Genomic DNA, 23,354 nt, shown 5'->3' on the forward strand with positions numbered 1-23,354 from the left:
AATACTTCATTTACCATTGATAAAGGCAAAAGTTTTAACCAGTAAACCTGTTATCAATTATCAATTTTTTCTTTATCATTTGTTCTGTCAATGTTCTGCCTATTTGTGTTGATCCAGCCATGGAGAACAATCTTCTGTAACTTGGAGCAGTTACTGATTTCTTTTCTTTTTTTTACAAAATTGATTTGAAAAATGGAAAAATAGATTACATGGTTGCTAAGGTTACAATGGAGAGCCACCAATTAGTGAAACCACGGATAAAAGCTCTGACACACACACACACACACACACACACACACACACACACACACACACACACACACAGAAGAGAAGAAAATTATCTTAAAATATAAGCATATGAACTGTACAATGTCAACCAGAGTCCTCATTTTTTAACGCCATGGGTTTGTCATTGTCGACGTACACCGTGTTGATAAAGTTCATTGAAATCCAAGATGGCTGCGCACAGCGCGAAGTCGTGATCCAGGGAAACAGGTCATTCACAGCGTATTTCCCTCCTCGGTATGACAATTATAACATGGATAATTGGATTTATGTCATTACGAACACAACGCTGAAATAAAGGAGCGGGAGATCAAACAGTAAGTAGTATTTTCTTAAGTGTACGTCCTCTGTTTCATCACCTAGCAGACAGACTGACAGTCAAACAGGAAACAGGAATAAAAAAGACGTAATTTAACCAGCTAACGTATAATAATATCATAAGCAGGTATAACAGGGGTTTGGTAAGACTTTTATATGTAGCTAATAGAGGACTGACTGCTGTGTGGAGAGACCAGTTGGATACATTTACAAGTCAATATCATGCTAGTCATTAGCAAAAATGATATTTAAAAAAGTGCTACTCTGTATACGAAGAAAGACCTGTGCAAAGTCAAGTGTTGAGATGTTACATTAGCGTTGCCTAGCCATGTTACTACGTCATCAGGTGTTTTCTCCTTGAAAACATGACACCTTAGTTAAATTGAAACTTTCCTGTTATCACCTTTCCTCCACTAAGTCATGCATACATCCCATGTGTGATCTTGACTGAGACGTAAATTGATAAACAATAAACAAACCCATGAACTAAAAGACCAGTCCTGATTTCAGGATATCAGAGGAGCTATTTCTAGAAAAACAAATAAACCAATATTTTACCCCTAATGTCAACATGACATTGTGGTGATGACCAGTGGTGCTTTCAGGTGGTATTTATACTGTGAGGGCTGCAGCTCATCACTATTTGTGTTATCTCTTCGCCTACTTTGTCGAAAACTTTTAGATTATCAAGTTATTTGGTCAAAAAATGTCTGAAAACTGTAAGTACAGTCAACCTACATACTCAAAATGAACAGGGAGCGGCATATCATCAGAGTAATCGCTAACTGCTGCTAACTGTAGCTGCCGTCACCTAGTTAGCTCAGTTAGCTGTGCAGCTAGCAGTCCAGACTGGGAGCTTGAAGCACCTGGAAAGTGTTTGTGTACACTGAGAGTATTGGTGTGGAAAGGGGCTAACTGGTTAGCATGCTAAATAAGCTGGAACACACAATAAATAGACATCATATTGTTGAAACTGTAAGTCCTTCATATTGGTTGATAATTTTCATTAAGTATGAATGTTGTCAGCCATATTTAATAAGTTTTGCACCTTTTAAAATGTATTTTTGTAAAAAAAAGTTGATTTTTGAGTGTCATTCCTAACACAAATAGCACCTTTAAAGCAGCAAATCACATCAAAACTTGTATTTGTTGTTTTTTGCTAAAAAAAATTAAACGATTTACTTATCAGATAACATTTCTCTGCCAATTATTCAATCGATTAATCGTGTCTGGTCTATTATTTATTCACAGTAAAATTGTGACACAGGATTATTTGTAATGTGCATTTCACAACCAGGGAGGCATTCATGACTGATTTCACCGTCACTCAGCTAGAACAGTCTAAAAAAGCCTTTAAGACCAGAAAGAGCCCTTTCGCATAACAACCAAAATCCCAGAAAAGATCTAATCACACATCATGTTATTGATGCGGTATCACTATATCACCTCGCTCTACCTAGAAGTGGGCATGTCTGTTTGCTGCAAGCACAAATATGGTTTTTGTACTGATACCAAAATCCTACTTTTTTAAAATAAAAATGTCTTCAAATCTCCTTTTCTATTTGAAAATAATACAAACTCTCAATACCAAAATTCCCAGTGTCACATTTAGTTTAATTACAAACAAGCCATACAAGATTTTTGCCTGAATAAAATAAAGTTGAAAATTACCATTCAAAGAATTAGCCCCAAGAATTTGACCCAACAGCTATACCAACTGCCAGCATGTGACACTTTTCAAAAAGTATTCAAGTTCATTACCAACGGCCAAAAACTACAGATCTTCAGATGAAGCTTCAGCTGTCATCAGAGCCAGCTTCCTGTCTGCAGAAGTCTTCAGTCACTGTCTACAGGAGAAACCCGAACGGATGAGCCCAGTCACCATAGAAACATTTTTCTCAGTCTCTCGCCTCAGCCCACTCACTTGCACCTTCAGAGATGCACACAACAACCTTGAGTGCTCGGCTCTCCCAGCCTCAGCCGGAGGGAGGAGCGTTGGCCACTGCGATGCTGATAGGTTATACTCGAGAGGATTTAGCGAAAAAACACATTCCCACAAGCAGGTGGGTGGTGGAGAGGAGAGGGGATGAGGGAGCACTTTTCGCTGTTTTTTACACTCATTAGGTGGAAAAAAACTCAGAAGTATCCCTAAGAGATCAGTCCACCCCAGTCAGTAAAACCTTCAGGCTTCACTCTTGAAGTTTCTTACGTTTTTGTGACACTTTTCATTCAAAAACTCAAACCTTCAGCTCTCTCTCCTAATATTCTGCATTTGTTTCCACCCCTCTTCGCTCTTTCTCTACAGTAATCTTGTCATTTCATAATATCACAGGATATAGAACAACATTGTGGATGAGTTCTCTGCAGCTTTAGCTAAACAGTTTTTCGCTCCCTCATTTGCATCTTTATCTCAGTCCGGTGTGTCAGGGCGTGCAGTTTATCAGAGATGTAAAGGCCTCGCTGTCTGAGATCCAGATGCGTCACTGCTGTGAAAATATTCTATTGACGGGTCAGGTTAGCGGTAGTTGTCCTCTGCTGCCGAGGAGGCAGAGACGGTACAGATTTCTCAGGTTACCTTGGAAACTGTGTTTATATACGTGTGTGTGTGTGTGTCTGTGTGTGTGTGTTGTGTAGAAGACAGATTTAGGTCAAATTGGTTTTTTTTCTCTCTTATATGCAGTTGACTGTCTGACCTACATTGAGCCATGTGCACGTCTCGCCTAACTGCTGCGTTCATGCGAAAACGAGTCAAAATATTAGTTTTCTATCAAGTTGTAGAACTGAATCACTGTCATTTATTATTCATAAATCTCCTGAATAATCCTCTTCCTGACACTCCTCTCATGCAGTATCTCTTCCTTTCTACCTGCAAGGAATTATGAAACTTGAGGTGCATATTCTGAAAGCAGGAACGTCCATCCAGCTGATGATATCCCAAGGCTTTTAATGTGATTAACAGCCTGTAATGCCAACAAAAAATGTATAAACCCACAGGGCGGATTTGACGATTTATTGAATAATTGCATGTCAGTTGATTGAAAATGTCATTTTCACATCTGAGCGTGCAGGCGGTTTAATAAGAACAGCCTGTCCGGAGCCTGACAGCGAGGCCAGGCATAATCACTTCTCGCTGAATAAACCCTTCATTTCACAAAAATCCTGCTGTTGTGTGAGTGACGCGGTGTAAGGAACACAGAGTGTGAAACAGCAGTGGTGACAGAAGATCACGTGGAGAGCTGCAGAGCCAAGCCATCAGTCAGTCACTCACATGCGCTGTTGGTGTGCCACCTGTTCATGTCGAAGGAGGGGATGTTGCATTTTTAGGGCATGAGGGGACTGCATAGGTATGAGTGATCATTATGATGCATGCAGAAGCGCTTTTGTGCATAAGATGTTGAAACTAGGAGGAACTTTTTTGTGATTTGAAGAAGCATAAAATCCCAAATGTAACTCCTAAAGTCGAAAGATTTTTAAAGGAAACTTGAGAATGATAGTGATGAATGGACATCGGGCCATTTTCATAAGAAAACAGCATATTTGATCACCTGTTAGCCTCTGTTAGACAACAGCTAAGTTACTGTTTGATAGTGCCACATGATGTGATGGGAAAGGGGTAAATTAATTCTAAATATCAACACACATCTTGGACATCTTTATTTAAGCCTGGAAGTGAAACACACTTGATGTAATCTGTAATCAAACGCTAATGCTTCCTGCCCATAAGAAAATGTCTATTTAATGAAAAATATCGATATTCGACAACATCGTGTCCATCTGCCTCTCAGTTGACCGTGTCCATCCCTGTTTTAGGTGACAGAACCATGCAGGTGTCAGTGAGAAGGTTGTCTCTGTATCCCCTGGGTGTTGTCCGGTCTGCTCTCCTGAGCCCATCACCTCGTCTCCTGTCCCCTGGCACCCGCACCCTGTTCAGTGAGACAGGAGTGTGGGAGAAAGAGTACCGAACAGAGACCAGACGCAGAGTGGAAGAATGGTGGCACCCACGAATTATGGCGCAGTGGCGGAAGGAAGCGCTGGAGGAGGTAAGATGGCTTTTTACTTCCTGGTAGGTTTTCTTACAGTGTTTATTTTGCTGACATCCTAATAATCTCAATGACACCCATCACAGAGTTCAAGTCTTCAAATGTCTTGTGTTTTTATTGCAGACCTTCACAATATACAAACAGTACACTGTATCCTCCTATGTACCAACCCACCCAGCCCACCCCAAATATCATCTCGTCCAAACAACAGCTGAAAACCAAAAGATATTCAGTTTACACTGACATGAAACTACGAAAACCAGCAAATCCTCATGCTTAAGGAGCTTAAATCACCATTTGTTTGGCATTTCTGCCAAAAAATGACTTGAAAGATTATTAGATCATCAGACTGGTTGCAGATTCATTTCAATAAATGCCTGCAGGGAAGTCTTTCAATACAGAAATGAATGGCTGATACGTGTTTACTCAAGTACTCTTAAGTACAACGTCAAGGTACTTGTGTTTCCATTTTTATAAGACTTTATACTTCCACTCCAGCAGTATCTGAGAGGTAAACATTGTACTATACTGTACTGTACTACATTTATCTTACAGCTTTAGTGACTTTTCAGATTACAGTTTTCATTCCTGTCCAGTGAAAACGATCTCCAAATATGTTGCTTTTGAATGATAAACTGAAGGATGAAATCTTCCTCTATGGGTTGAGAAAATGTTCCTACTTCCTAAGCTAAAAAAATGCTTTTTTCTGAGCTCATGAACAGCTGACTTTATAGGCAGTTGAGGCTCAGGAGGTAGAGTGGGTTCGTCCCCTAATCAGAAGGTCAGTCGTTTAACACTCCTTCATGTAAATGTACTGCTAACTAATCATTACACGATAAACAGCTGTCAATACTAAAGATCGCATCAGTGCAAGTACTGCATTTTTTATTATATTGTTTTATCAGCCATCAGACAGAAAAAACACTGATACCGATGATCGGAGAAATGCTGAATATCGGCCCCAGTAATCAGATAATCGGTCTACCCCTGGTCAGTACTGGTGGATGAGTGAACATAAATGTTGAAGTCATTAAAGCAGCTCTTGCATGAGCCAAGTGTTCTCTTCCATCTGGACAAATCTGTTTATATATACCTTGGAAACACCTTTAGCCTTTTCCATAAAGATTGATTGATTGATTGATTAATTGGTCATTAAGTATTCATCCACATGATTCCCATCTATAAGTGGCACTGGGAGCTCATCTCAGACCCGGAGCTCTCGATGATTATATACCCTAATGGTCTGAACGTGCGGCCGTCTGGGACAGGCCGACAGTGATTAAGTGCATTCACGACAGCCCTGCTCCTAATTAATTTATTGAAAAATTCATGACTCAGGTTTCCTGTAATCATGTATAGCTGGGTGTAACTGGTACTTAACTGTGTTGCCCTGGTAACAGTGTTGTGACTGTAAGCCATCCATTATCAGTGCTGCCGCAGTTCAGATTCTGACACTATAATCAGAAACTGTTAGAGGCTGGTACGGTAATGTAGAAGTCAGTCAGCGCTCTCGCTCTGAGTGTGATGAGCTATTATTCCTGTCCTGACCTCATCAGGTTAATGTACTGTCTTTTATTCTCATTCAGAAGCCAAACTGATACTGTTATTATAGTCTCTTAGGATTCAAATAAAGTTTTATGGTCTTTTCTGACAGCTCTGTGCATAATTTTAACTGTCGTTTTTCCACCAGGGCTCCAACAGGAAGAAGTTTTACGTCCTCTCCATGTTTCCGTACCCATCGGGGCGCTTGCACATGGGCCACGTGCGAGTGTATACCATCAGCGACACCATCGGTCACTTCCAGAGAATGAGAGGACATCAGGTATGTCCGCTTCTCGCATCTGTCTTTTTAAAAATGTTTTTTTGAAACATGTAAGGTCAGAACACTCTGCCTTGGACTTAAAAGTAGAGTAAACCTAGACGGCGCTAAAAAAGGAAAGTAGTTCATTTTTTAAAGAAAATATTTTCAAATGTCACAGTAGTAAAAGCACAGGTTTAAAGAGGGTAAAAAAATGATTGATGGCTGATTCAGTTGCTTTAGTTTCAGGGTTCTGGTATTGTGCATGCTGGCACACTGTCGCGCTGCCTTCAGTGGACTCAAATCAAGGTTATAACCGCTCTGGAGGTGTTCATTGAGAAGCTGCTGGTTATCAGTATTGTTAGCAGTATCTTTAGCAACAAGTAAAGCTATCTGTGCAGAGCGGCCCAAGGACAGCGGAGGGAAAACAAAAAACATACCCAGTTTCACCCAAATCACTGAATAAAGTATTAGAGCTGTGTTTTTGTACAATAATCACTGAGGTCCGGTCCTGAGCAACACACTCTTTTTATACATCCATGGCAGCGTCATAAAATAAATACAGCAGTTATTGGATGAAAAATGAGCGTACGCCCCTGAGTGCAGGATGAGTCATCAGCATTTTTATTGATTTTTCAGGAAGTTACAAACTTTCAGATACCTTTTAAAAACACCTACAAAGTTGCTTTTTGCCACTATTGGCCCTGATACTGATTTATAGGTGAGAAATGGAGCTGAGTTCTTGTGGGAGAATAAAGTTCTTGTTCCAACAGTGAAACCGAAATGTACTTGTTATTTGGGTGTAAGAATTTACAGATATGTCTTTGGATCAACAAAACACTTTAGTTATTTCCTGTTTGTAAATGAAGCACAGACTTGTGTATGCTCACAAATATTCTCAACTCTTCTTGGGCACACAAACTGAACACATAAAACTTGACACAATAAGTGGCCATACCTTTTAAGAGTGAGCTTTTGATGAATGCTCACATTTGCTTTGTTGTTTGTTATCTTTCCCTCACCACAAGTCTTTTCCTGTGGCTTACACTACACTGACTTTACTTTTCCAAAACCACAGAGGATGTGTCATCCTCATTTCGCAGGAGCACAAGTGTTTTGAAAATGATTTTGTTCCCATGAAATTACTGGTAAACCACCCATTCTAACCAGCGAGAGTGAGTCAGTCTTTCATTAAGAGTTAATGGAGCACTCTGTATTACATAATATTTTACAGTAATAACTGTCTTTTTTCGGCTATCTGCTTTCACACTGAAGGATGTGGACTAAGTACCATTAGTAACATAATGATGCTTCCTGGCGCCAACGTTTTTCAGTTCAATGTGACCACAGTTTACGCCGTCCTGGGAGCATGTAATCAGATCTTATCAGGAATCTTCTTTCCTTCTGTGCTGTGTTGATTTCTATGAATACAGTTCACATTTACACACCATGTACAATACATTGCTGTATGCTGTACTTTACTTTAATTTATATTATATATATAACACCTCATTTGTCTGTTGTCCTCTTATGAAGATGTTTTTCCTCTACGTCATCCTTTACTATTGTTGGGTAAAATCATTGAAATCAAATGATCCCTTGAACCTCAGTGAACGAAGACATTTTATGACACCTAGGACCTATTTAACTCTTTCAAAATAAATTTGGATAAATAGAAAAAAAGAGTCTGCTTTCGCTGTTTTAAACCTGCTTTGATAAAGGTAAGGTAGAGGTAAAATCCATCCTCAACCTTGTTTCGGCGTCGCGGTCGATATTAGGCACTCTGCTTGAGTCCGGTAAACAGGTGGTGTTGATGAAGCTGTGGCCAGTGTCTGACATGACGATGACAACCTGTGTTCAGTTCTTCAGTTAGTCTTTGTCCTCACACCGTCCTCCCTGTCTTATCCCTTTATGACAAGCCTATCCTTTCTCCCTTACCTGCAGAGAGACTCCATTCTGCCTCTGTCTGCTTTCTCCCCAAACAGAAACATGGTTTCACATGACTGGCACCTACTTCCTGCCCAGGAGTGCACTTTTCTCTCAGCATCTGTCAGAAAGCGAAGCTCGTTCCACCGCATGCACACAGTCTTCTCCACTCACTAGTTAATTAAAGAAGGTACATTCTGTCAATGGGCTGTTTCATGTGTAAGACTAAAATATAAGTCTTATGCGCAAACTCAACATTCCCGTAGTTCGACATCATATCAATGGATTGTGACCAAAATCTCATTAATGGCTTAGTGATAGAGCTTCTAACAAGTTCCCCTGTTGAATGTGCATTTTATGTTATTGGATCAAACTGACTTCTTTCTACTGAGCATGTAGTCCAAAGGGTTTCCACTGTTCACTTGGCTAAAAGGCTTTGCTGGGTGCAATAACAGCTAGTACATGAGACATTTTTATGCAGAAGAACAAAGAGCCTGTGACTGATTTTAGAAAATGACCACGAGGTCAAAACAAAAATGTTTGAAAACGAAAAATTGCTGTAAATAATAAATGTGTTAAGAATGATGAATGGTAGACAGCAGACAGTTAAACAGCCCAGTTGATTATCGAAGCAGCACTGTCTCATTCAAGTTTATCAAATCAAACGACAGTGTATAAATCTACTTTACAATTCACATCTCCTTTATAATTAAGTCGTCATTCACGTGAATTGTCCCGGTCAGAAAAACATTTTTAGGATAATTCCGACAGCACATGAATGCACAGTCAGTTAACCAACGGCTACATTTTTACAGTACAACCCTGAGAGTGGTATCAATCTGCTCATCTAACTCTCAGCTTGAAAGTGAAATTCAATGAAAAACGATCCTACAACTGAAGCTGCTGTAAATCAAAAAATGTACTTCCATAATCTGGGTGAAATAAACCTTTACAGATGTAAACGATGACTCATTTTGAAGTCATGCTCTCCTTCTTCTCGTCCGTTGCTCTGTTGTTACTTATGCACATGGGCTCTTGGGTAAAATTGCGTAACGTAAATGGCAAAAGTAGTTTGGTTATAGAATAATGAACGTGATATAAGAGTGGAATCTTGAAGCAATTAGTTTGGTTTGTATCAATTAGCGTGATGACTATTCAATGCTGCCACAGATGGAGAGAAGCTTCTAGCCGGAGCTGTGTGGGCGGATACTTGCATGTAGCCGAGTGGCTCCACATTCACAAAATCAGTCTCCCAACACTCCTGTCCCTCTAGTCATCAGCCTCAGGAGCCCGGAGCTGTGGATTGATGTCTCTGTGTCTGGTTGGCACTGACTTGCTCCACATTGCAGTGGACAGATTGTCATAAAATGTGCCTACACTGACTCCCACGTCCATCTTCCACTGCCTCTTGTCACACTGAAGTGCGCTGTAAGTCTCTGTGATAACAGGTCGGTAAAGAGACGGACTGGTATTCGCGCTGTGTGGACATAAGGATAAGTGGAGCTGAAGCTATTCACGGTGAAGAGATCATTTGCTTCTGCCGCTTTGAAAGCAGCCTGTCCATCACAGCCGCTCCCTGCAACATCCCCTCATGAATGCCGTCTCACTTACTGGATTATTTACATTGAATAAACAACATAGTTAACCTATCCATCCTAATGAGGCACATGTTTTTCTGCTTTGTTAGGCTATCTTTGGCTTGCTCTCAGCGTGCCTGTATTCCTTCTGAGCAGTCACACTGGTCCGCTGTGCTGAGCGCTCTTAGCCTAATACCATCCAGCACTCGGCTTTACAAATGAGGCCCATGCAGTTACCAAGGATACCAATTCGTCTGAAACATCAGACCCGTTAGAGTCCGTACAATGATCCTCTCCAGTCCTCGACTCCTTGTCACTCTGCTTCTCCTCTGCTTTGCTCACGCCTTCCACTCCTGTGCCTTCATCTCGTCTTTCTCTCTCAGCGAGCAGAAGAAGACGAGCTAAAGGGAAAAGGAGACGTCGTCTTAAATAGACGATGATTTATGTCGAGGAGGGTGTATTTTTGATGTTGGCAGTAATATGGATGTGGATACAAAGTACAAAGGGATTGAGGGAGACGGCAGACAAAGAGAGAAAGCGACGGTGGATCGTGATGTTGTTTAGGAAATGTGTCCGTGAAGCAACTGACGAAGTAATTTGCATCAGGCTGGCTGGTAGAAAACTGTCACCTCCCGATTTTCTATTCAAAGCCTCACCTTGCTGCTTGCCACTCGTTCTTACATTATGTAACTGCTGCCGCTACATGAAAATTGCAGTTAATCTGCATGCATTAACCTCAATGTGTAATGGAGTCGAGAGCACAGCAGGGAACAACACATTATCTTATAGAGGTCACCACATTCTGCAGTTAGTGGAGCACAATGGTATTTAAGTGAACGCATTACCTCCCACCATAAAACATTTTTATTCTACTGTTACTTTTTGAATGCATAAATAGTTATTATGTCATTTAAAGTCCGTCTCCACTCAAATATGTGTTTTTCTGCGCAGAATGATGCATGTGCAGAGTTTGAGGAGACAGTTCCTCTGTTTTCTCCTTCAAAAATACAAATTATTCCTTTTACCTGTAGCACTATTTATTCGCCCGGAAATGCGGGTGATTTTTGGGCAACTTAAAAGACAGATAAGAAAGCACGTTGATGAGAGAGAAAACTAAAAGGACAGAGAAACCAGGATCAACAGCACTGATTTAGTCTGTAGAACGTCAATACAATGATAAATTCCTTTCACAATTTCCCAGAGCCCCAGATGACAACTCGAAAATAGCTTTTCTTGTCAACATATTTTATTCGCTGTGATAAAAAGAAAAAGAAGAGCAGCAAATAGAGAAAGGCATTTTTTGGATGATGAATGACTTGATATGATTGAATTATCAAAATGGCTGTCGGATCGCAAATGATTCCACCTAACTGTGTCCACAGGTACTGAACCCGATGGGTTGGGATGCTTTTGGACTCCCAGCAGAAAACGCAGCCATTGAGAGAGGCCTGGACCCAGAGGAGTGGACTAAATGGTACCTGAAATATCCCATCTGTTCTTATCAGTGCTCACTGTTTATACGTACCTTAACATTGCTGCTCTGTGTTGCCTCCTCAGTAACATCAAGTCCATGCGTGAGCAGCTAGACAGCCTTGGTCTCTGCTTCAACTGGGACCGGGTGAGTAGAAAGCGAAGAAGAACTTTTTAGGTCTGGTTACTTCACACTGCTGACCTGACTCCTGCTTTGTCCCCGACAGGAAGTTACCACCTGTCTTCCAGACTACTACAGGTGGACGCAGTATCTGTTTGTGAAGCTCTTCGAAGCGGGACTGGCGTATCAGAAAGAGGTAGGAACGGTCTTTGCGCTAAAGTGCTTATCCTGGTTTTGTTTGAAAGGAATAATATGATTGGTTTAGGTGTGAGGTCCTTGACAGTTATAGAAATGATTGAGGCAGCTCGCCTGTTACTCTCAGAAGAAAATGACTGCATTGAAAAGAGGAGAGGCTGGTTGAAGCCCTTTTGATTATGTTTAATGAAATGGGACGACCTTGAAATAAGCCTTTGGTCTGTCTATTAAATCCAGCCTTCTTCCTAAGCTCTGCCTTTTCATTTTAAATGTGTGTGTGTGTGTGTGTGTGTGTGTGTGTGTGTGTGTGTGTGTGTGTGTGTGTGTGTGTGTGTGTGTGTGTGTGTGTGTGTGTGTGTGTGTGTGTGTGTGCGCACGCGCGTGTGTGTGTGTGTGTGTGTGTGTGTGTGTTATCCAGGCTGTGGTGAACTGGGACCCTGTTGATCAGACAGTGCTGGCTGATGAGCAGGTGGATGAAAATGGTCGCTCCTGGAGGTCTGGCGCCCTGGTGGAGCAGAAGCTGCTCACACAATGGTTCATCAAGACTACAAACTATGCCAAGGTACGGCTCTTTAGTGTGTGTATGTGTGTATGACAAGTGGCGTCTGAATGCCTGGCCAGCAGCTTCATGCAGGCCAAAACGAACAGAGGACCCCTCTGATAACAATCATGGCTGACACTTCAGCAGCAGCAGCTGCAGCGCTGCCTCTCTGCTTCTGCAATCAGACCCCCAGATGCCTTCATTTGTAGCCTGGTGTCTCCCAACCCCCAGAGAGAAAGTGGCAGAGCTGGGGAATTACCACCAGACGGCCTGGCCGGCTGATGAGAAGCCTCCACCTTTTCAGTGCAGAGCAGAGGCCTGCTGCAGGGGTAATGACCCCCTCAGGACCGATGTGGATCAGCCACAGGAAAGACGACTCGTGCATTATACATGCAGCACATGTATGTGCATCGTGACAGTGGTGATCCTTCGGAAGCACTTAACCTCGCATTTGACTTTCAGACAATGAACATAAATCCATCATTTAAACTTTTCTTATTTGAGCAAATGTGGGTAAAATTATGTTGGGCTGCAGCGAATACACTGAAGCTTCAAAGCTTTCATAACCATCTGCTATTTCTGCACAGTTGCACATAAAGATTAGGCTACACTAATATTATTCATATTATACTCTTTGTAGAATAAGATTCCAGTGTTGGCAGTGTCAGATTGTTTCCAACTTGTGTGATCTAAACATTTCCAGTAACTCGAGAGCGTTGTGAAGTCCAAAAGTCACGGAGCAAAACATTTGCACACCTGTGGATCGACAGGTGCATAGGAGAAGACAAAGGCCTGACAAATACAGAACAAAACATCCCGCAAACTGTTCACCTCAGGATCAGGTATACATTTTTAATTACATTTCAGTACAAAGACGTTCATCAGGTTATTCAAAATGTTAAAATAGCCTGATAAAGGTCTTTGTACCGAAACGTTGTTATTAAGAGCAGTTTGTGAGAGATTTCTACAAAAAAGAAAGAAAGACATGATCATTTCCAAAATTGAATAAAACATGTTTTATTGAACAAAATATTCAGCTTCTATTCATATTTTTGCTCTCTGTTTGCTCTCCAAAAGGAGGCACGCACCTGTATTATTAATAGCTGCTCTGGCAGCACGAGTTATACTCATGAAAGAAAATTGGTTTAATAAAAAAGACTTACTCATTAAATGTGATGAATCACTTCATTCAAAGTGAAGATTTCATTCGAGGATGTTTTTTTCGAGTGATCGTCATAAAATATGACAACATTCGCAGCTTCACTCCAAAAAAGTCAAGGGAAGCTTTTATGTGGAAAAAAAAGACACATGGTCCTGCATGTCTTTTTTTTTTTTTCCCACATAAAAGCTTCACCTTCAGATGTCTTTTGCTGTCCGACCAACGGTCTAAACACCCAGACAGAAAAAGGCTTGAATCCTCATAACTGAGAAGCTAAAACCAGAGAAAAGTTGACATGTCTTCTTGACAATTGTCTTGATTATTGGATTATTAATAATCCTTATTTTAAAATAGTGAGTCCAACCGTTGCCATGAGGAAAAAGGCAGAGCAGGTGTAGTTTGTGTGACTGGATTGTCATGCTGCACTGAGCTTGCTTGGGAGGTGTGAAATAAATCTGAACACTATGCTTTGAAAAAAACACCGGTAAATACAAGTGATAGCACAATAACTGCAAAAACGCTTGCTTGTCCGTTGAAGGTTTGCTAATTCCTTTGGTAACTTTGTCACTTGGACAAAAGCAAATGAATTTGTCCACAGCCAGGCGTCGCCCATGCTTGTCCGTGTCAGAGGTGTGAGTGGAGGTGGAAGCAGCCTACTGTGACAATGTGTTCCTGCATTTCTAATTTTCTCTGACGAAGAGAGAAGTGGGAAGGAAGGAAGAAGGAAGGTGTTAAGGAAAAGAAGTGAGAAAGACAGATGGAGAGAAAGCAGGACCGTGTCAAACCCACGGTGCGCCCGCTGTAATTGGACTGTGATTTCCTGCCTTTCTCCGCTCGCCTGTACACGTGTCCGAGCCTGTTAGACAACATTAACTTCAGACAATATTTACTCAGCCGTCATCAGTTTAGCTGTCAGGTTTGTCGCACGCTCTTCATGAATCGTAACCATATTGTCGTTTCTTCAGGGACACAGATGACTGCATATTATTACTAAGATGGATATTTTGAAGTGGAGCGTGCAGGATGCAAAATGATCACATGGCAGGAGCAGGAGTTTTCAATTTCATGCATAATCACACTTGTTGCGCTCAGGCATACATGCTGCCGGCCTATTACGCTGCACTGACATCTAAATGATTCACTGCCAGCTCAGTGAATTATTGATCAAATATTAGCTTGTTTTTTTTATCACTTTGGTCCTTATTACCTTTATACATACACAAGTAACACAAGAATACAAGAATAAAACATCAAAAGGTACAACTTGTAAGAGGAGGTTACTGTTTATAACTAGTAAAACAGTTTAAAGTACGGTTTGCTTATCAAACAGGGCGTCTACAGTAAAAGTCTACCGAAAACCGAAACGTCGCAAATAAATGGTATTTTCTGAAGGTAGACAATGTGTGAGTTTGCTTGAAACTTTTGGTACACTCGTCCCTCATCCGGCTCATAAAATAGATGTGCAAGTATATTTTCTGGACAAACCTACCACTAACCCTCATCATGTCTTTTAACTTTATACTTGCCCATACCTGACCCCCTCTAATGACTGAATTCCTACATAAAACCTCCCTCTGCCCGGGTCCACACACATCCTTAATTTCCTTAGAGATCATTTAAGTTTCTATCTATCATTCATATGTACTACTTCCCTTTACACTTACCTGTAATGCTTGAATCTGACGAGACAGAAAACTCTGTCTTAAATTTGGTTTAAAAGCTTTAAAAATAAATCTATCTAAGCATGTCATGCAATTTACATTCTTGACAATAAAATTATACAGTGCCACAGTCTAACCCATTTTTCTGTGAAACTCATCTTTTTTCATCTTGTTCTTAAAGAACAGGTCGTTTCTTCCATCACAAATACTTCCTGTACTGTATCTAACACTGTCTCTGCTGATTTCTTGTAATGGCCTTCCTGCCAGCTGTGAGTAGAATTTTGACGGACTAATTATCTTCCTTCAGCACCACTTTAGTCATATTGCCCAGGTGTAAAATGGAGCACTTCTTGGAGATTATATATCCCAATACCTCATTCAATACCGAACTCACTCTGTCCTGAGATGGCTCTATTTTTTGGGCTATAGCTTGTGCATGATTTGCATGTGTATGGCCACACTGCCTCCAGCGTGTTTGTTTGCTATGTTAATTTCAATAGATAAAGAAGAATGTTTTTCAATCCTCTCCATCTGTGTGAATTTGTGGATGTCTGTACTGCTTCACACTTATTATGCCATTTTTCTTCTCAAATGTGGATGTTCAATTTCTTTTCCCACTGAGGTTTAAATCAAATTTAGTTTGATCTGACATCCAGTTAAACTGTGATAAAGTTTAGAAATAATCCTCCATGTTTTTTTAAAGGAACAGTTCACCCCAAAATCAAAAATATATATTTATTCTCTTACCTGTTGTGCTATTTATCCATTTTAAATTGTTTAGGTGAGTTGCCAAGTTTTAGAGATATCGGCTGTAGAGATGTCGAAAAAATACAATCCGGAAGGTCAAGAGAAATGTCTTTTTCCAGAAATCATGACCCAGTTTCTCAAGATAATCCACAGACCAAAGGCTAGCCTGCTAAATGAACTAACTAACTAAGCTAGCTAACATTAGGAGGACAAGCCTCTCGTCCATGAGTAGAGTCACGTTTCGTCCTGCGCAGTAATACATGTGGCAGGTGTTGTTCAGGAGAGTGAAAAGAGTTGATGCATTTCTTTGGAGCTTTGGGCACCACAAGCAGAGTGCCATCTAGTGCCATTATATTCGAGAGGGCAGACATCGATACGCCTGATCTTTCCAAAACTCTGTAACTAACGCTAAAACAATCTAGATGGATAAATAACACTACAGATAACAGGACCCATGTATTTTTGATTTTCGGGTGAACTGTTCCTTAATGATATGTGTTGACCATTACTTCTACCGCTGGATTATTTTCTTTTCTCACAGTTTCTACGAGTGTCTTGTGCACAGATTTCTATTGTTGCCTTGTGTAATATTATTTTTTCAGAAGTGAACTTGATGTCTCTTTCTCACACGCACACACACACACACACACACACACACACACACACACACACACACACACACACACACACACGCACACACAATCCTTGGTTATTGCTTTTTCTCTCTCAAGCTTTTCTTAGTTGCCATGGAGAGTCTCCTGTCCTTGCTGTACATCTTTCAGTTACTCCTGCTTCTGTGCCAAACTCTAGTTTTCTAATCCAGGATAATAAAAACATTGACCGCCTCTCTCCCCTTAGGGCCGCCGTCAGTTGCCCGTCATTGCTTTCCTGTTTTCTCCTCGTCGCTGCGAACATCTTTGTTTTGCTGCGTCTCCTCTGAGAGTCTCTCGGTCATGCTGACACAGGCTCGCCGGGATTTATGTCTCGTCTCTCTCGCCACGGAAGAAAATCCATAGCTGACACACCCCTCAGTCATACTAGTGATGACTATAGGCAGTGTTTATGTTTGTATCGTATTGCTGTGATGGGGTACTGCACGCTGAGCAGCACAGCAAGGGGGATTGTGGGTAATAGATTGTGACAGACTGAAAAGGAAATGGAGAGTTATAACATCTCTGGCCTCAGCCCAGCTGTGGCTTTTTGGCCTGAGCCTCGTTGATATGCATAGCTTCCTTTAATCATGCAGAATAACTGTTGTTGTGTGTGTGAGAGAGAGAGAGAGTGTGTGTGTGTGTGCTTTATAGTCGATTGCTTTGTGATATCAAGGAAAGTAGGGCGAGTGGAGGTCAGGGTTTTTGAAAATCCCTCTTTGTCTGCATAATGTGACCTGGTCGGCTCTGCTGCTTTGTCAAAATAAATTGGCTAGGCTTTGAGAGAGGCCACACCGAGTTGGGAGTCAGTTGCATTATGCTGCAGTACTGTATGAGGAACCGGTTGCACCCTTACAAAAAAAATCTATATTCCACATTAAAGGGGGAAAATAGCTCTTTCCAAAGTTGTACAAAGTAGTAAACTTGTGTCTTTGTTCCTCCAGCCACTCCTGGACGCCTTGGCAGACCTTCCAGAGTGGTACGGGGTCAAAGCCATGCAGGCCAACTGGATTGGAGACTGCACCGGCTGCTACTTCGATTTCAAACTTAAGGTGAATCTCAGCTCCCTTCCTCCTGCTCGCTTTTTATTCATTCATCATTCTGGCTTTCTTTCAATCTCAGTCCTTTTCCACCAAGTGTTTCCCTGTTGCTCCCTCTCCCCAGCCCCTGTTTCCCATCTCTTTCACCCCGAGGACTGATTGCTTGCTTTGTTTATTTATGTATTTCTGCAGAAGAATCATGTGTCAAAACATAAAAATCTTCACTTTGTTGTTCGCATTCAGTGGGTGCAGCCATCTGCAAGTGGCAATTTACCCAAACAGATGATGTCTCGGATTAGTTTCTATTGAGTTTTCTGAGAGCCATATTTACAGTTCTTCACACGTCTGTCGTTTCAAACTGAGCGGTGGCAAAAAGCCCACCGAGAGCCCTGCGAGCACCCTTATTAAACCTCTCTCCTTGAACAAGAATCAGAAAAATGTTTACTCAAGACGGTCGCTTAATTTAAAACCTCTATATATTTCTAGAGGAAAGGAGGGCCATGTGTTTTATGTGCCTTATATCACAGAATGCAGATTTAAAGTTAAAACCAGGGGTCTTTAAGTTAATTGGATGGCTGCGTCATCATACACCGGCACATGAACTCTTCACTACATTATCTCCCCAGGGGGCTGAAGATATGGATTAATCTGTCTCCTACAACATGACATGTACTAATTACCCCAGAAACCCTTTCAATGAGTGTGTCATCTCTATGTAATTACAAAATTAAAGACATGTAACCTTACTATTTATCAAAGAGCTGAGCGTGGCACATGTTGCAAACATCTCACAGTCCATCAGACCGTATATCAGGTTATTTGTTAATTATTTATGCAGTAAAAATTAAACAAAACGATGACAAATTCCCTCCACAAGACGCAATCGATGTCTTATCATCTTTACTATTGCTGCACTGTGTGGCTGCAGGTTCAGTATGCTGGGGCACCAAACTGCGTTCCTTCAATGTCACAAGGTACATAATGAGTACATGTTCAGAAAAAATAGTGCAAAGACAGTTCAGTGCAAGTAAAAGGTTGTTGAGTTCAAGTGCTTCGAGTGTTGTAACACATGTGAGGATGTGCTTCATTTTAATAAATAAACAGTTATGCATTGAGCTAAATCGTCATTGGGCGCATGATAGCATGCTAACATCTTGTTCTCTTTGAACAAGATGACAATATCTAGCATGCAACAAACTAAGCCATTACAGACTGTAACTTGCAGATTTCTTGAACCCAATGACAAACAGGCTCAACAGGTATCACACAAAAAAAGAAAACCTTCAGGTCAACAGGGTGCAAATATCTACCTATGAAATAAAACCACTGAATGTGACATTACAGCCAATTAAAAGTGTGAAAAATTACCAAATTAAAAAACAAAGTTGTATAACAACTTTTATTTTGCATACAGTATATGCAATGAATAAATGAATACATTTCAACCCAATACAGTGAAAAATTAACAGGATATGGTAGAAAAAAATTAAGCCGTACCAAGCTAGTGTACCAAATATTTGAGTTTTACATATGATAAGTAAATAAAACTATTAAATAGGTCATATTATGCTAATTTTCAGGTTCATACATTTGGGGGTCCTAGTAGAATTGGTTTACATATTTATTTTCATAAAAACATTTATATTTTTCTATGGTGCATTGCTGCAGCATCCCTTTTCACACTGTGTCTTGAACGCTCCGTTTTAGCTATGGAGTGAGACATCTCGCCTCTATTCTATCTTTGGTGTGCAAATTACTTAGAGGGCAGGATGTAGCCAACCAGAGGCAGAGTAGGGCGGGTGCTGAGCAAAGTAGTGTGATCCAAAATAACGCAGCTACAGCTGTATGTCTGCTGACTGACTGGAGTGTATATATTTTATAATTTATATATATATGAATATATATATTTATATAAAGCCTGTTACATAGTCATGCACATAAGTTACGGAAGTAAAGGCTCGACTCCAAACCAGGCGTTTCAGGCAGTGCAGGAGCAGTGATTTCTGTGGGAGAGTGTAACTCCCTGTGGCGTTTTCACTTTGCAGACCTCTTACATGCACAAAAATGCAACACAACGCCAAAAACCCAAAAAGCATACTATGATCTCTCTAATCAATTATGAAAGTTTCACTCTCTGTCATCTCACTAATTGATGATTGGCTTGTTCCAGCAGTAACATATAAAACAATATAATTAATCAGTATTAAAAAGCAACAGAATGCAAATCTTAGAATGGCTGAAAAAACACCCTGTAATGTGTTAAATGTAAATGGTAGTCATCATGGCAGCCTGAGGAACCAGCAGGTCTTCCTCATTAACTCAGCTCCAGTGCCGCTGTTGACACATGGAGGTGCCCTCTTACTTCTCTTCTTATCTCCCAGGTGAACGGGGAGGAGACGGGGGAGACCCTGTCGGCCTACAGCTCATCCCCAGAGACGGTGTTCGGAGCAGCTTACCTGGCCATCCTGCCCTCCCACAGACTGCTGCACGGGAGCAGCTCAGTCCGCTCTGCCCTGGAGAAAGGCTTTGAGCCCGGCAGAGGTAAGCTGAAGAGGCACACACATTTAGGTTTTTCCTTATCAGCAAAATTATTTTTTCCGGTTGAGAGATTCTTTCACCTGCATCTCAGCACTTGACAGGGTTCTTAGAAAAGTTTCTGACCCTTTTCCATCGTGTGTGCGTTCTTTATTGAACAGTGCCTAATTAACTAAAGTGCAACAGTGTAAAATCAATCCTCATGTGAAGGAGGAACTACATGTTTTCTGGCTGTAAAGACTTAAAGTATAATCCATATGACCAGTATGGATGCATGTTTGAGTGATGTATTGATGCAGTCAGTGCAGTGGGTGGGTGAGCGGGTGTTAATTGGGATTCCCCGGAGGTTTTCTGTGCCTCAGCGGTAAATGATTGTTGATAATGAGCTACCGGGGGAAAGCAGCACTGCCTCTCTCACTCCTCCTGCCCTCTGCTCTCCAGACTCCCTGACGGAGGTCACGGCTCGCAACCTGTTCACCGACCATGAGGTTCCTGTGGTCATCTCGCACAAGGACGCATTTGATGGCTATCTGGATACCGTGATTGGTGAGTAATGGGTGTGTGCGTTTGTGTGTTGGTGGGTTTCACGATCACCTAGAAAATGTGGCTGATCAAAAAAAAAATGATTTGAATGCATGTCTTGAGAAAACATTTTCAATTTTAGTCGATCCCATTGTGCAGAAGGTGCATTTTCTGTAAGTGGGCCCTTTACAGTACGAACCAGTGGGTGTTTGTGTCTCAGAGAAGTGGAGGTGGGTCCCGAGGGATTGTTAACGAATAGTCACAGCACAACATGCTTAACACCGCCACAGGGGTGTTTTGTTTCTCTCCCAAGAGATTGGTTATATATATGTCTATGTTTATGTTTTTTATACGATCTCACAAGTTCATTGTGCACCTGTGTCTGACAGGTATCCCAGACTGCAGTGAGGAGGATCTGTCGGTGGCCAGAGCTCTAAACCTGAGGTGGACCACGGTGCTGAAAAGTGATGAAGATGGCACACAAACTCTGGTCAACTCTGATGAGGTCTGGACACACCACTGATTAAATGGCTCATGATAATTAAACTATGGCTGTTTTCAAAACAGCCTACTATAGTAAATAGTAAGTAGTAGTAGTAGTAGTAGTAGTAGTACTGATTGCAAAATGTTGGGCTTGTAGAGTGCAATATGCAAGCAAAAGCTAAATCTGCAGTACACCAAAAATACCTGGATGTCTTACTGATCTGATAAGTCTCTAGTATGCATAGGAGCAGGTAATCTCGCGTTCTGTTTCCCACAATGCAAAGTGCTGAAACGGTCACAACAACCTGTTAGGCCACCAACAGAGGGATTTTTTTTTTTACAATTTATCTGAATTTTGTTTTTGCGTTGTCCCTTCATTGAACCCATCCTTGTGAAAGCGATATCCCAAGAATGCATTGAGGGAATTTCTTCAAATTTGGCGGAAACATCCTCTTGGACTCAAGAATGACAGATTAGAATTCAGTGGTCAAAGGTCAACTTCACTGTCATATCATAATAATATAAAAATAATGTTACGGCCACTATTCAATGTCATAGTTCAGGAACAGCAACTTGACTGGTGCATGGAGGTATACAACTGGGAGGCAGTAAGCCTAGTTTTTTATTTGTTATTTAATTTAGGGCTGCAACTAATGATCATTTTCCTCACCAGTTTGTCTGGTGATTATTTTCATGATAAATAGATTAATCATTTATATCTATAAAATGTCCAAAAAATGTGAGAATGCTCATCACAATTTCCCAGAACCCAAAGTGCTGTCTTCAGACTGGATGGAGATTACTGGATGATGGAGTGCCAATTTTTGAGTATAAAGGAGTACTACAAAACCCTACATATTGTACACCGACTCTCATTGCCTTTTGTCTCTCTGTAGTTCTCAGGCCTCAACAGACAGCAGGCATTTGACTCCATTACCCAGAAGGCCAGAGAGCAGAGGGTTGGAGGCCACCTCACTAGCTCTAAGCTCAGGGACTGGTTGATATCAAGACAGCGGTACTGGGGCACTCCCATCCCTGTGGTGCATTGTGGGTCCTGTGGTCCGGTTGCGGTCCCTGAGGAGGAGTTACCAGTTACGTTACCAAAGCTGCCGTCTCTCACGGGGAAAGGTGCGTCGCCGCTGGAGGATGCTCATGACTGGGTCAGCTGCACATGTCCCAGGTGAGAACTGGGTGTATTATTTAAAAAAAAACATATTCATTTTTTAAAAAATTACTTTTTGATGATTTTGACACATTTGACCAATCAAGACCACAATATTTGACAAGTGTTATCCTAGGGAGTGTGGGAATCCCTCACATAATTTCTCTTACTCGTTACCATGAAGTCCTTGTTTACTTGTTCATCTCAGACCCCATTTGCACCTTGAGCACACCAGCCTTTTGGGAGTCACCACCACCTCCTGTAGCACTGCAGCATTAGCAGATCACCATTCAGCCGTGTGATTTAGCAAATAGGATGAAGAAAGGAGTGGAGGACGTGTTATTTCTTTTTTGGCACAACATAAGCGATCGGGGAAATGCTCCTGTCCATTATCGTGTGTGTCGAGTGAGAATTGAATTATGCGCAAACCGTCTCCTCTGTACTTCCTGTGTTTCCTCAGAAGGCCAGCGCTGACAAAATGAGCCCGCTGTCAGTCAGGCTGAGAGGACTGACAGCTTTACAAGAACACAGAGCGCTGAGAGCGAGCTGTGAATTGTGTGATTAATACTTGAGTTCTGATGGGGTTATGTAATGAGTGGCATCTGTGACAGGAGCAGCATGAGATGATGATGATGGAGCTTACATAAGCCAGCTGTGCCTCCAGAGACACGCACGAATACTGTACATGCAGGCACACACACACAATTACCTTTTGTACACAGGTGTAATCACACACACACACACACACACACGCACACACACGCACATTCACACACACACACATTCATTTGAGAATGTCTGCTCAGCCGAGGTCTCCAGAGTCCCTCGCTGACATGGGAATTCCTCTCTGAATAAGACTAATCACCGTCATGGCACCATGTTGATTAAAACAATGGCCTGCTCACTCGCAGATGGCACAAGTCATCAGATTGTGTTCACTTACTTCCACAAAGCTACTATAATTCTCTCCCATTAGCGTTGATTGATGGCTATAATCGCCAAGACGCTGTGTTTCCTCTCCTCCATTGTTAAGTGTCTCTTAAAATTTGCTCTCTTCACTCGTCGACCATGTCCAATTAAAGTTTGGGATGAACACAGGCGAGCAGGGCGATGAGAGATGGTTT

At 41.5% G+C, this 23,354-nt stretch overlaps 1 protein-coding gene across 2 annotated transcripts in view; it reads left to right on the forward strand.

The window, feature by feature from the left end:
* Window positions 1-389: 389 nt before the first annotated feature.
* Window positions 390-23,354, forward strand: part of lars2 (leucyl-tRNA synthetase 2, mitochondrial) — a 36,036-nt gene continuing 13,071 nt past the window's right edge. The window contains exons 1-12 of one of the 2 annotated variants that reach the window (XM_084356703.1): window positions 390-602; window positions 4,414-4,643; window positions 6,334-6,465; window positions 11,327-11,418; window positions 11,502-11,562; window positions 11,642-11,731; window positions 12,149-12,292; window positions 17,433-17,540; window positions 19,910-20,069; window positions 20,505-20,609; window positions 20,975-21,090; window positions 21,965-22,248. In XM_084356703.1, coding sequence (XP_084212829.1) covers window positions 4,425-4,643; window positions 6,334-6,465; window positions 11,327-11,418; window positions 11,502-11,562; window positions 11,642-11,731; window positions 12,149-12,292; window positions 17,433-17,540; window positions 19,910-20,069; window positions 20,505-20,609; window positions 20,975-21,090; window positions 21,965-22,248 — 1,511 coding nt within the window. In that variant the 5' untranslated portion in view covers window positions 390-602; window positions 4,414-4,424. The remainder of the gene's footprint in view (window positions 603-4,413; window positions 4,644-6,333; window positions 6,466-11,326; window positions 11,419-11,501; window positions 11,563-11,641; window positions 11,732-12,148; window positions 12,293-17,432; window positions 17,541-19,909; window positions 20,070-20,504; window positions 20,610-20,974; window positions 21,091-21,964; window positions 22,249-23,354) is intronic. The other variant, XM_084356702.1, reaches the window with a different exon arrangement.

The sequence above is a fragment of the Pagrus pagrus genome (genome assembly GCF_965226575.1).
Source record: "Pagrus pagrus genome assembly, chromosome: 7".
In the NCBI taxonomy this organism is placed as follows: Eukaryota; Metazoa; Chordata; class Actinopteri; order Spariformes; family Sparidae; genus Pagrus; species Pagrus pagrus.